General features: G+C 50.0%; 1 protein-coding gene across 5 annotated transcripts in view; it reads left to right on the forward strand.

Annotated features, from left to right (window-relative positions):
- MAP4 (microtubule associated protein 4) overlaps positions 1-12,655 on the forward strand; it is a 179,542-nt gene that overhangs the window by 160,525 nt on the left and 6,362 nt on the right. For 3 of the 5 annotated variants that reach the window (XM_082499280.1, XM_082499281.1, XM_082499282.1), the window contains exons 18-21: positions 1,443-1,571; positions 3,096-3,188; positions 7,986-8,067; positions 10,072-10,184. In XM_082499280.1, coding sequence (XP_082355406.1) covers positions 1,443-1,571; positions 3,096-3,188; positions 7,986-8,067; positions 10,072-10,184 — 417 coding nt within the window. The remainder of the gene's footprint in view (positions 1-1,442; positions 1,572-3,095; positions 3,189-7,985; positions 8,068-10,071; positions 10,185-12,655) is intronic. The other 2 variants (XM_082499283.1, XM_082499284.1) reach the window with 2 other exon arrangements.

The following is a 12,655-nucleotide window of genomic DNA, read 5'->3' on the forward strand; positions in this document are numbered from 1 at the left end:
CCAGGAGAGCACGGTTCGTGCTGGGAGCCTTAATTAAAGTCAAGGGCGTTCTTGGGCTGTGGCGGTGTGTGGCAGGCAGCAGCGGTACAGCGGGGGGTTATTCCGCAGAGTTAAGAGTATCTTAGTTGCACAGCATCATACCCCACTCCTCAGAGCTTAGAGGTCCGGAGGACAGACCTTTCCCCTCCCCAAAAAAACAGAGTTTCTGAAAGTGGCAAACAAAGGCTGCCGAAAAACTTGGAGGCAGGCAGAGGGGGGACCCTTTCGTACGCCGTATGTTGTGGCTGGAAACCAGAGACGTTCAGAAAAGCTTCTGCTCAGAACGAACACGTGCGATTGTTCTGCTGTTGTAAACTCTGCCGGGGTCCCGAGGACTGCAGAGCTTTTTAGCTTACAGGGTTATCGGGTCAGTTTAAGGGCGTTTATTTTTACATTTCATTGCACTGTCCTTTATTTTGAAAATATTTTCATAGAAACGTTAAATCCTAACAATTGCACGTTTAAGAAAATTGTCCTTTTCATGGCCTGCCTTATGCTGGGGTGTTTTTAGAGTGTGAGAGCGCCTTCGGAGCGCTGGGGTTCTGCTGCTGGTAGGTTAGTGCGACACGGGCTTTGTGCTGACCCCCCAGAAAATTCAGGTTCTGCTGCGCTTACCTGGATCTAGATCAGCAGAAGAATGGATATTCTTAGGTAGTTACTGATTTTTGGGGGGTGGTTTTTTGTTTTTGGTTGGTTGGTTTGGTTTGTTGGGTTTTTTTGTTTGTTTTTTTCTTTTTGTTTGTTTGCTTGTTTGTTTGTTTTTTTCTGAAAAGCCTGTAAATTGTCATTCGGTTTTCTGCTCAGCTGGATTAGCTAGGTGCACCCGCATTTGATTAGTTAAAAACTAAATCTCTGAGCCCGAGTCGGGTCAGCGTGTGGGTGTAAGACCAGAAACGGCCGTATGTCCGCGGCCGGCAGAGCTCCGGGGCAAAGCAGAGCAGCCGGTGGGTGTGTTTGCCTCCAGCGACCTGTGTCGTGTCCTCCGTGGGACGGGGGGGAGCCTGCGCGGCTGTGGGGTTACTATAAAAGATTGGGTGTCATTTTTTGGGGGCAGAATATGATGTACTGGGGTCACTTGGAGAGCTGCCGGTGTCACCGCTGGGGAAATGATGAGGTGCCCTCATGAAGGGCGCCTGTGAGCTTTTTGAGAAATGGAGAACTTAATTATTGCTGGGTGACCCCCGGGGTGCCCGTTTCATCCCGTGTCTGATGTTGCTGCCCCTCCACCCCCTCAGTTTAACGTTCCTGGGCGCGGGATGCTATTTTCCCTGAGGGTTACAGCACGTAAGAAGTTCTCCTGGGTTGTCCTCTGCTAAGTTTACCTGGGTAGCTTGTGTTCCCCTGCTCTCCTGCCCACGTTTTTTGCTTTTGCTGGTTGAAATCATCCGTTTGTCTCCATCTAGGGGAAAATAGAGAAAAAGCCCGAATCAGCCGCTGCTGCACGAAAGTCTGAACCCAATGCGGTCTCTAAAATGGCTACTACTAAAACAACCGTTTCAAAAGAGGGTGCCCCAAAACAGCCCAATGGGAAAGTGAGTTTCTTTCAGACTTTTCTCTGTGGGAGATGAAGGAAAACATTTCCATTTTGAGTCACTTTCCCTTCTCTTCAACTCTTCTGCTTTCTCCTGTCAGTGTCACTGTTCCTTGCACAGACACTTTTCCAATTCTTTCTTGTAAACCCTCAGCCGTTCTCGGTTAAACACGTTCAGAGGCCGCGGTCGTAGGTATCTTCTCCACGCCTGCCGTAAATGTGAATATTTTCAGAGGAGAGATCCTCCACTTTCACTTTTAGGTAACTTCAAGTCGGAGGTTTCCCTTAAGATCAGTTCTCCGTACACAGCACCGGTCTGTACGCAGGAAGAGAGCGCTTCTGTTCAGCGCTGTTTGTTTTTAAGATTGCAGAATATTAAGGACTTCTTTTTTTTTTTTTTTTTTTTCCCCTTGCAATATTCCCGACCCAGTTGTATCCAAACTCTTTAACTCCATGCGTTAGGCGGTCACCGTTTGAGGGGTTCCTCCAAAGCTGTCGTGACGTGGTATTTCAGCACAAGGGGATGGGGAGCGAGGCGGCAGTGCCGGTTTAATTTGGATGTCGTCAGGCAGCCTCTTAATGACTGGATGGGATTTGTCAGTGAATCGTTATAAACTGCCACGGCACCAGTACGTTTTCCTGCACTGAATCCAGTCTTTCTGAACTGGCTAAGGAGCTTTTGGAAACCTGCTCAAGTGAGAACGTGATTCCTTTTGTGCTTCCAATTTATCACCTCTTACTAGAAAGTACTTTAGATACAGCTTCTGCCATGTTCTGTGCTGTGTTAAATAACCCCCAGACTAAACACGTGTCGTAACTAACCTTTCGTAATCACGGGGCTGCGACTCCAACTCCGGTACTGCCTTTGGGAGGAAACACTCACTTCGCGGACTCCTCCTGTATTTTGAAAAAGTCCTGAATCATTTTAGTTTACGGGAGAAACAATTTAATTAACGTAAGACTCGTCCGTTTAAAATCTAACTGAAGGTTTGACAACCTTCATCAGAAGAATTGTTTCTCAGACCGGGCGTTACCGCCCCGGAGGGTTCGAAAGACGTTACCCAAGGCTGGAGTCCGTCCAGGCAGCGGTGCAGGCACGCGGAGCCGGTGGCGTTGGTGGCAGCGGTGGCCCCATGGCTTGGAGCCGTGGCGGAAGGAGGCGGCTGCGCTGGCCCTCCCTGCCCTGGGGCAGCGCCCGGCAGAGAGCTCCGGGGGGGACGCGGGCGACCCCGGCCCTTCGCAGGCAGGCGGTGCTCCCCCGGCCGGGAGGGGGAGCGGCAGTCTTCACGTAGCGCTTACGCTCTCGCACTAACACTGTCTGTGCAGCCTCTCGTTTCGTTCACTTTTTTTTTTTTTTTTTCTCACTCTCCTCCTCAGTTGCTTTCACACCTAATACTAAAGTCGGATTGAGTTTAACACAACTCCTTGTTTATCCGCCGTGTTAGAGCATCCGCTCCAGCCTGCCGTATGACAACTCTAACCAGTCCTCTTCCCTTGTGTTGTTTTCCATTCTGTAACGTTCCAGGTCCAGATAGTCTCCAAAAAAGCGAACTACAGCCATGTTCAGTCCAAGTGTGGTTCCAAGGACAATATTAAGCATGTCCCTGGAGGTGGGAATGTAAGTATGGGCTCTGGGCAAGCTGTCTTTCTACTAACTCCTTCTCTTGTACTATGTTTTTATATGTCAGTCTTATAAATGCTGTGTTTCAGGCAGAGAGGTGTGGCAGTGTTTCAGGGCTTCTGGAAATAATGCGTGTAGGCTGGAGAATTTATTTTATTTATTCTTTTTTCCCCCACGGGATGCTAGGTTGAATGTGTGTGTCGTGTTTCATAGTACTATAAATACAGCTGACCTGTTTCTCGCCCGGTTTACGTGGTATTCACGACCAGATGTAGGATGTGCACATCGTTGACCCCAGGAGTTGGTTCAGCGTGGGTTCCCCCCCCCAGTCAATGCAGGCACCTCATCGCTCCTCTGACCTTCTTTAGATGGCTGATTCTTTTTTTTGAGATTAAATGAATTGTGGCTTAGAAGCGGCTTTTACTCTCCACTGGCCAACAGAGCCAAGCTAATTCCACTTCTTGTTTCAGAAGAAGGGAGACTTCAAAAAAGGAGGAGGGAAAGACGGTGGGACTTAATCTTTGAGCTGCGATTAATTTCTAAATTTAAAGGCTACCGGTGTCTCTGGCAGCGGAGTTGAGCTCATTAAAATAGAAGGCTAATCTTGTAACGTCTGTGTACTTGGGTTGGAGTATCATGTCCTGAAAGCGTTAACTGTCTCGATACTAAAGCTTTTGAAAACGTGACTGCAGTTCGACAGGCTTGTTTCCTTCTGGGCAAAGCTCTGCTACCTTAACAAATCTACACCGCCCCCTCCGTACTGGGGATAGCTTGCAGGAACACAAAGACTGCATGGTTTCAAAAAGACACCGAAATACTTAAGCCCAAGGAGGTTTTTTCCATTGGTGTCTAAATACGCCGAGTTCCCCAGGAGCGATGTCCCGCTCTCGCATCTTGTGATGCTTTCTCTGTGCCCGGAGCCAGCACCAGCGAAACTCCCGGCGTCTTTGCTTCGCGTAGTGTTCGAGGTGCAAATAGTCAATTCCTGGGGCCAGACTCGCTGTTGCCGTGGAGTCAGCGCGTCCTGTTTGGTGTCTGCTTCAGCAGGTAGAAACGCTACACAGGGCCTGACTGTGCCGCGAGCTGCTGTCTCCGCTTTTCCTGGGAAATACGTGTGTGTGTGTGTGGCTGGCTGAACCGCTACCCTGCACGACCAAGTCTTCCTTTAAATCTTTGCAAGAAGCAACCAAATCTGCCTTCTTAAACTCCTTCTCTACGGGTTGGTTGCCGAGATGGTAGGAGGTAGATGTTGAAGTCACACGCTTAACTAAGCTCGGCTCCGCGCTGGGAGCCACTGGACACGCGTCTCCGCTGCCCTCCAGTCTGCGGGTTCTCACCAGCGGTGGGATTTGCCATTCTTCTTTGATATTTCCATGATTTACCCGATGTTTACAGGAGTGGATACCTGTGTGTATGGAGCTTCCCGTAGACATGCTCATGCAGGAGAATTCTCCTCACCGTAGAAAGCAAAAATGATCTGGAGACCATCGTGTCAATTAGGTGACTCGGTAGTAATTTTTTTAGCTGTCCACATTTCTGTTCCTACTGCATATTTCATCTGGTTTTGTCACTCAAGTTTGGAACAGACTGTTTACGTATAATCGGTGGTTTGGGGCAGAAGTCCCTTTGGCTCTGCTGTTGAAACGCAGCTCTTGTAACTTAACTGCTCCTGCGCTCAAAGGAGCTGTATTTTATAAACCACTTTAATTTTGCCACTCTTACCCCGTATAGCCTTTGAGTGGACAATGAGCGTCACACATACTGTTCTTTTTTTTTTTTTGAGGCCAACAGAAATGTGATTTAAGTGTGGAGGATATTTTCCTCGCCTGATTAACTACGTTAGTGAATCGCTCTTTCTTCTAAGGAATCACCAAACCTGTCCTTTCCTCTTCACTCTCCTGTCCTGGGGACATTCCCGACTCTAGGGGACAAGCCTGTGCTGCTTTCTTTTCCTCTTCTTCCACACTCTCCTTTTACTGCTGCACTTTTTCTCCTTCCTCAACTACTTCAGCTTTTCGTTTTGAGAATAGAGAATAAAGCGCTGCTCATTTCCAGGTTCCAAATGCCCCCAAACCAGCTTCAGGCAGTCGTTCCCAGCCACCCAACGCCCCCAAACCCAGCACGGGCAGTACCGGTGTGAGTAGACGGGGCGCAGAGGCCAGTCTGGCTCCCCAATAAAAGTGTTCCCTTTTATTCATTTTTATATCTGCTCACTCCCTTTGGGGCACTGTGACATGAGTGTCCTCTTCCCAGATGGTTTCTTGTTCAGATAGTTACGGTGGTCGCTTCTGATAGAAGACTTGTGAGCGTTTAATTCCTGAACCACACTGCTGATGGGGATGTCTGGAAGGTCCGTTGTTCTGTCTGGGGCTTCAGTGAAAGCTTTTAGGGGTCCTGCGGACGAGAGCTGTGGTTAGCAGCAAATTACGATGCAGCTTTAGGGTTGCTCTGGGGGAAGGGATGGACATCCTACCGAAGAGAAGTGGTTCCTCGCTGGTGCACTCTGCGTACCCGTTTTGCCTTCTGTACACGGAGAGAATTTCTCCTCCCTTCCAAGTTACCCAAGATATCATGTTCAAAAGCAGTAGATGTTGTTCCTACTCACGTTATATTTGCCAGAAGTATCTTGACACAAACATGATTAGATTTCCTGGGTAAAAGCTTTTGTTGTGCTTTAGTCTTTTCCCCCCTCTCTTTTTAAAGAAAGCAGCAGTGAAGAGGTGGATTTTACAAAGTCGCGAGTGTTGAAGATTTAACAAGGTGACTTGGAATGTCTATATGTTTCTCTAGCCTTTGGCTTGAGCTGCTTACACGGATTGGGAAATGGTCAGAGGTAGAAAATCGGAAAAGGGATGAGGATCACACTTCCCATCTGAGCCTCTGTATCAAACTTTAGATCTGAAAGTTTGTTTCTGGCACCGGAGTCCGAGTATTTGGCTCTGCAAAGGCAAGTCTTTAACAGTGTCTCCCGTTGCAAACTTAAAACAACGAACGTTAACGATCTTACAAGGAACACGCTTCCATCTAGGTGTAATTGTTGCATCCCCAGGTGAAACCACGAGGAGTCATAACTGGGTATGTCTACCCCAGCTGATAAGAAACAGTATTATTTTAAAATGCGTTCTGTGAAATCAATTCAGCTTTATTGCAGCTCCAGACAAACAAGTACTCATTATAAAAGTTGTAGTAACTTTACTGCCAACCCGCAGGAAAACCCAATTCAGTAGCCGTGATCTCCCCTCTTGGGGGTGTCTGGTGCCACTGAGTCGGGGGACACGGACGTGGAACAGCGTAGCAGGAGGCTGAACTCTGCTCTTCTGCTAATCCTGAGCAAACAAGACATCAGGGCTTTGACTCATCCCTTTTCGCAAGTACTAGGAGGGTTCATCCTTCCTGAGAAAAGATGTAGTGCAAATTATCATGGTAATTCTCAATAAGCTTTTTGAGTAGTTTGTAAGCGAACGGATTCGTCACATTCATAAAGAAAGATTTTCATTTTCTCTGCGAGACGATCTATAGCAGAGCTGTCTGTGTGCGTCGGTGCCAGCTGGTGGTTGCTGACACGGTTGGCAGAGGTGATCCTCTGAACGTTACTACCAAAACCCCCCGATTTTCCCCATGGAAAGTTATAATGTCAACTTAGCATGGGTTTAGACCTGACGACCAGAAGTTCCTTCTGGTATGAATTATCCCGTGTTTGCGTGAAATGAAAGTTCTCCGAGTAGTTAAATAATAAATTAGTTCTGGGATAGAGGAATTTTTCCTCCACCTGGAGCTGCAGGAGGAATTTTAAAGATGTCAGAAATGGGGCTCTGTGCAATGCACTTGGTCCAAGTGTTGGAGGTGAAATGTTTTTTTGAGCAAAAAGACATAAAATCTGTGACATTTTGTTTCCACCTTTGTCCTACCCCAGAGAAGACACTTCTTCCCAAATTCAAACTGATGCCCACAAACACCGTGTTAGAACATTTGGCTCATTGGCTTGGAAGAAGGTCATTTACTGAGTCATGAATGTCTCATGATTTCCTGACTGCATCACCGAACGTTTTTTCATTGAAGGTTTTGTATGCCAGGATCGAGTCACTGGGAGGATGGGGCTAAAGGAAATAATACTGGGAGACGGCTTCCCTGCTCCTGGTGTTTTGTCTTTGAGGAGGAGAGCTTCTTGGAGCAGTTTGTTCCATCTGGGCACGATGGTCCTTCCTGGTGGCCCGTTCTCAGCAGGGAGGAACACACAGCCTGGGTTAGACGGGGGTCGGTCTGCGCGTTGGAGATAGTAGAGAGAAAATGCTGGAGCTGGTGGCACGGCTCTGACCCTACAGCAAGAGAGCGGCTGAGCAGAACCGTGAGGTGCCATCTGTCCTGGTGACCCTCTGGAGCTGCCCAGGCAACGGCCAGTGTCTTCAGAGCCAGCGCTGGGCAGGAACGGTCTGGGGAACATGGCAATGGGATTGGCGTTTTTTGGTCCCTCTCCCAAGTGCTTTTGTTACTCCGTGGATGTGCCGTGAACTCAAGACTCCCGTTTCTGGTTGCTGCCCATCTGTTAGTTTTATCTGGTCTCGATTTCTGTCTGCTCACATTAACCACTTGCGGCTGGCGCAGGCCTTTAAATACCGCCGAACCCGCCTGTAGCGTTGGGCGCGCGGGGGCTGGGAAATCAGGATGGAAGCAGAATAGGGGTGGAAAAGGGGTGCAGGTGCGCTAAGTGGGACCTGATGGTTGAGATGGCCCTTTGGCTTTCAGAATCGCGGGAAACGTTTCTCTGTGTTGAGTTTTTTCTTTTTGCCTCTTTAGGTGCAGATCCAGAACAAGAAAGTTGACCTTTCCAAAGTGTCCTCCAAGTGTGGCTCTAAAGCAAATATCAAGCATAAGCCAGGTAGAAATTTTACCGTTTCCTCATGATTTGTCTGTAGATATCGCAAGTCGTTTAAATGGAGTCCTGGATTGCAAGTGAAGATTAAAGGGTTTGCTGCTCTCGGGGAGTATTTGAGAAGGGCTGTCTAGGTTCTTAGCGATTCCTGGTGGTTTCATCAGCAGAGAAGGGGATTAGGAGATGCGGGATTTCATTTTGCCTGTGAAGATAACCTACTGCTTTGACTCAGTTCTCTTTTTCCCTCCCTATTTAAGAAAAAAAAAAAAAAAAAAAAAAGTGGATACTTACCATGATCATTCCAGAAGTCAGGAAGCTTCATCCGTGTGTGCAGAGGGCTTTGGGGCTCTCTGAACCTGTGCGCTATGGAAGGATCAAGTAACTTCCCTCCAGTCCTTCACAGCAGATACAAGGGTCTCTTCAGCCTTGGGTTCAGTAGCAGCTCCTGTCTTACATAAAACACTTTTGGCTCTTTAACGACGTATTATGGGATGAGTGTGCAGGAATTATTTGCTCCCCACTGAGAACACAGCAATTACTCCGCGTGAATTCCGGCGCATCTCGGGTTTCCTGAGCCCAGCCCCCCGCTCAGCGGGAGCGCAGGCGAATCTCAAGCTCGAGGTGCGGCGGCTGTAGGCAGATTGTTTGACCTGTACCTTTGGAGCATCCTCAGGTACGGCCCGTTCACCGACTTCTGCTGGTTTGTGTCTGAGGACAGGAAAACTCCTGGCAGCCAAACATCCGTGCACGGGGGACAAATTTTGCTGACCAAAGCTGAAAACAAATACTACAAGCTTGTCTTTGTCTGCTCCTGGGACTTTCCTGCACCCGTCCTGCCAGCCTGTTCGGTTGAAAGCAGTTCAACCTTATACACCGAGCACCACGCTTCAGTGCCTCAAAACGCGCTCCCGCTTTGAGAACGTGGTGCCACAAACATGACCTCTGTTTATTCAGTGCTCTGTAATAACAAGGTCTGCGCCACAATAACTGCTCTTGTCCGGAGCTGATTAAAGCAGAATAATGCGTCCAGAATTATCTGTTGTCAGATGTTTTAACTGTTAATTTTTGTTAGACCAAAGCAGTTGGTTTCCATCGTTGGCCATGCCAACCTTCCCAAGTGCAGAGGACTGAGTATTGAGTGATGTCACTGGGGAGCAAAGTTAAGCTTAGCAATACTTAAATAGGGGTTTTTTTTTTTGAGAAACCTGCTGGAATATGGACTGCACGTACAGTCTTATTTATTAATGGGAACTGCAGTATTCCAAATCTAGAAACGTTTTGCTAGAAATTGTTGTTCTGACCTTCATGTTCTCCTGAGCCTGAAGTTCAGTTGCCGCACTTGGCTTCTCCCCGCCTGCACGGCCGCCTCCGGAGCCGTCCGGGCAGTGGCACCTGCGTCGGTGCCAGGGAGGAGCCGTCGGTCCGGGCAGTCCTACGGCTGCCAGTGATGGAGTGGGAGTGGGGACGGATAACGAGCAAAGAAAGGCAGTTAACGAAAAGGCGCAGAACATGTCCCGGCACTGATGACTCCGCAGACGGGCTGAGCTGGCAGAGACCTTGGCGAGGGACACGGAGAGGAGTGGGCAGTGGGTATTAGCCGTTGGAAACCCACCAGGGTGGGATCGGGACTGGCATTTCGCACCTCTGCTGGGGGAGACAGATTCACGAGCAGATCTATAGTCAGGTAGTCGGCGTGAGGATGTCTTCCAGCCTGTCTGTCCGGGCGGGTGGCGTTCCCTCCCCAAGGGCATCTCCGGGGCTTTGCCCTGCTTGCCCGCAGTCCTGCCTGCTCTGCGCAGGTGGGAGTCACCAGCTTTGATCTTGCCAGTTTTTAAACTGAACCTTAACTGGAGAGAGGTTGCGATACCGAATTACTGACTTTGTCACGTCCCTCCTCCAAAGTGCGTTGGGTGCGCAGTGGTTCCTCAGAGGAGGTGGGAAGGGGACAGAACTCAGGTGGGACTGTTCTGGAGACGTTAATAAACTCACTCCGGCACAATCTTCTTCCAGGGGGAGGAGATGTCAAAATTGAGAACCAGAAGCTGAACTTCAAGGAGAAGGCCCAAGCCAAAGTGGGTTCTCTGGACAACGTGGGACACTTGCCAGCAGGAGGAACCGTGAAGGTGGGTGCAGCAAGCTCCGGCACGTCAGGGTAGGGTTTGAATTTAGTTGTTCTCCTTGTCCTGCTGTGATGTAGCGCGGCTTCTCCACCCCCAGCCTTTTATAGCCGTCATCTTATTTCTGTGGCCTCTGTTGTCAACGCCAGGAGTAAGTAGGGGTGGAAGAGGAGAGAGCTGAGAAGCAGCTCCGTGCCCTGCCTGCATGGGCTCCCTGCGAGGTGTCACTCAGAGGGCTCGCGCTGCCCGTCTGCATCCTTCCTCGAAGAATCTGAGAGCCGGGGGTCGCTCTGTAAGCTTTGAGCCCATCACAGAAGCTGTCTGTGGCCCTTTCTCCCCCTGGGTTTGGTGTTTTGGTTTTTTTTTGTTGTTGTTGTTGTTGTTGTTGTTGTTTTGTTTTTTTACCCCCAGTAAAGCTGGTGTGAGCGAGGTGCTCCGTGCTGGGAGACGGCACCTTGTAGCTCCCAGGAGCAAATTTCAGCCCAGCCCAGAGGCCCTTTGGGTGAGGATAAGAAAGGATCGGTGTTCTCTTGTCGCTGTGATTCAGCGCTTCTCCCCATGAGAACGCAAGCTGCCCCCAGCCTCCGCTCTGCAAATTGCAGGTCTCGCTACGGCAATGCGACATCTGTGCTTAGGGGAGGGAAATCGCCCCCGCTTGACTGACCGGAGTGATGGATGTGTGGGCTTGACCTATCACGCCACGTAACGATGAGAGCAGCGCTGGGGATTATGTGTAGGTCGTCCCTAGTGCTGGGGCTTTTATGGGAAACGCCGCTGCTTCTGAACCGGCTGGTACCTCTGGAAGGGGAGAAAACATGATGCTCTGGCATCATAACTGTTAAAATATGACTTTGTCCCCAGCGGGATAGACAGATGGAGGAGAAAAAAACCCTTCTAAACACCGAGTTCCCTCGGTTGTCCCGGCGTTGTTTTGTTTGAGTGCTTTTGTGTTGTGGAAGGGTTTAGAGTTCAGCCGGGTCGAGCTATTGTCTTAAATGCCGTGTGAATTTGAAAGAAATAATCCCTGTCCTAAAGAGCGGATCATGCAGCAGAACTCACAAGTATATTCAGCGTGTGCTTCATCGTCCCCGTTAAAACAAGGCAAGAGGCGACTGCCAGCGTATTGGCTGGGGACGCATCAGGACTCTCCCGTCTCCAGTCCTTTATGTGCAGTTCAGCCTGGCAAACCGGCGCTCAGCGCAGCGCTGAAAGGAACTAGAGAGGCTGCTGGTGCGTTGGTGGCGATGGGGAACTTTCTGTAACAGTGCCTGGCTCTTCCCGTTTACTGCAGTGTCTAGTCCATACCCCGGTGCTTTTTGCTGGTAACGGGTTTTCACTCAAGTTCTAAAATCTTTCCTCTTCAGAATGAGTCTGATCTTTTTTAAATATTTTTTCCTCTGTCTGCATGGGTGCAAAGAGTCTCTGTCGATGACACTCTCATCCAGTATTTTTGGGGGGTTCTAATATTGAGCTTTGCAATACAGGGACCAAATAATTTCCCTCTCGCATCCCACAGACCTCGGCCAGTGCTGTTGTCGGGGCAGGTGGTGCTCAGGGACTGTCTCCTCCTGCTCACATACCCTCTGTGGCTCTCGTGGAGCTGTGGGCATCATCCAAATCCCTGCGGTTCCTGCAGAAGCACCTACATCTCGGTGTTGGTGGCAGTTCATGGGTGGGAACTGGGACCCCAGAAGGAAGACCGGGTGGTTTTGCTGCTTGTTGAGGGAGCAGGTCCAGAGGCAGTCCCTGGCTGTCTCGCCTTCCCACCGGCGCGGCAGGGACAGGCCCAGACTTAGTCTTGAGAAGAGCGCTGCAGCCTTATTCCCCGAGAATAAGACTTTGTGGGGCAAAGGCATGGGGTAAGAGCAGAGCTGCTTCGGACTGGATGTGCCACCTACTGAACGTGGCAGCAAGGGGATGTCCCGGCTGGATGGGTTGCTCCTCCCTGGAGCTGGGATGGTCCAGCGTGACATCTTCTCCGCTTGCTGTGCCCTGGTGTTGGTTGGGGGTGTCTGAATGTCTTTCCGAGCGGCTCTGCATTACTCTCAGCCCGTGCCCGCCAGCATCTTAGTCTCTTCTCTAATGGCAGTAAGACGTAGCTCTTGCCCGAGGCTCGGAGGAGTTGGTGACTCCAGGTCGGGTCACCAGCTATGGCAGGAGAACAGACCAGGACGAAGCCTTCTCTAAAGACCGCACTCCCAGTTCATAGTCCAGCATCAGCATCAAGTGAGGATGAGGACCTTTGTGCCAAACTTGGCCTTCCTGTTTTGGGGTGGATTTCCTGTGTATTGTTTGGCTCTGGTATAGATAAACACCTCCCCAGATAATGCAGTCTGCGTCACTGCGATGGACCAAACCACCTCCTTGCTTTGGACCCCGTAGCGCTCTGCTTTCATCCTGCCGACGTGTCTTGGTCTGCCTTTGCCTCGGCCCTCCCCAGGGTGTTAGAGGCGTGTGTTCGGGGAGAGGGTGCTGAG

Source organism: Vanellus vanellus (assembly GCF_965231255.1).
Source record: "Vanellus vanellus genome assembly, chromosome: 2".
Classification (NCBI taxonomy): domain Eukaryota; kingdom Metazoa; phylum Chordata; class Aves; order Charadriiformes; family Charadriidae; genus Vanellus; species Vanellus vanellus.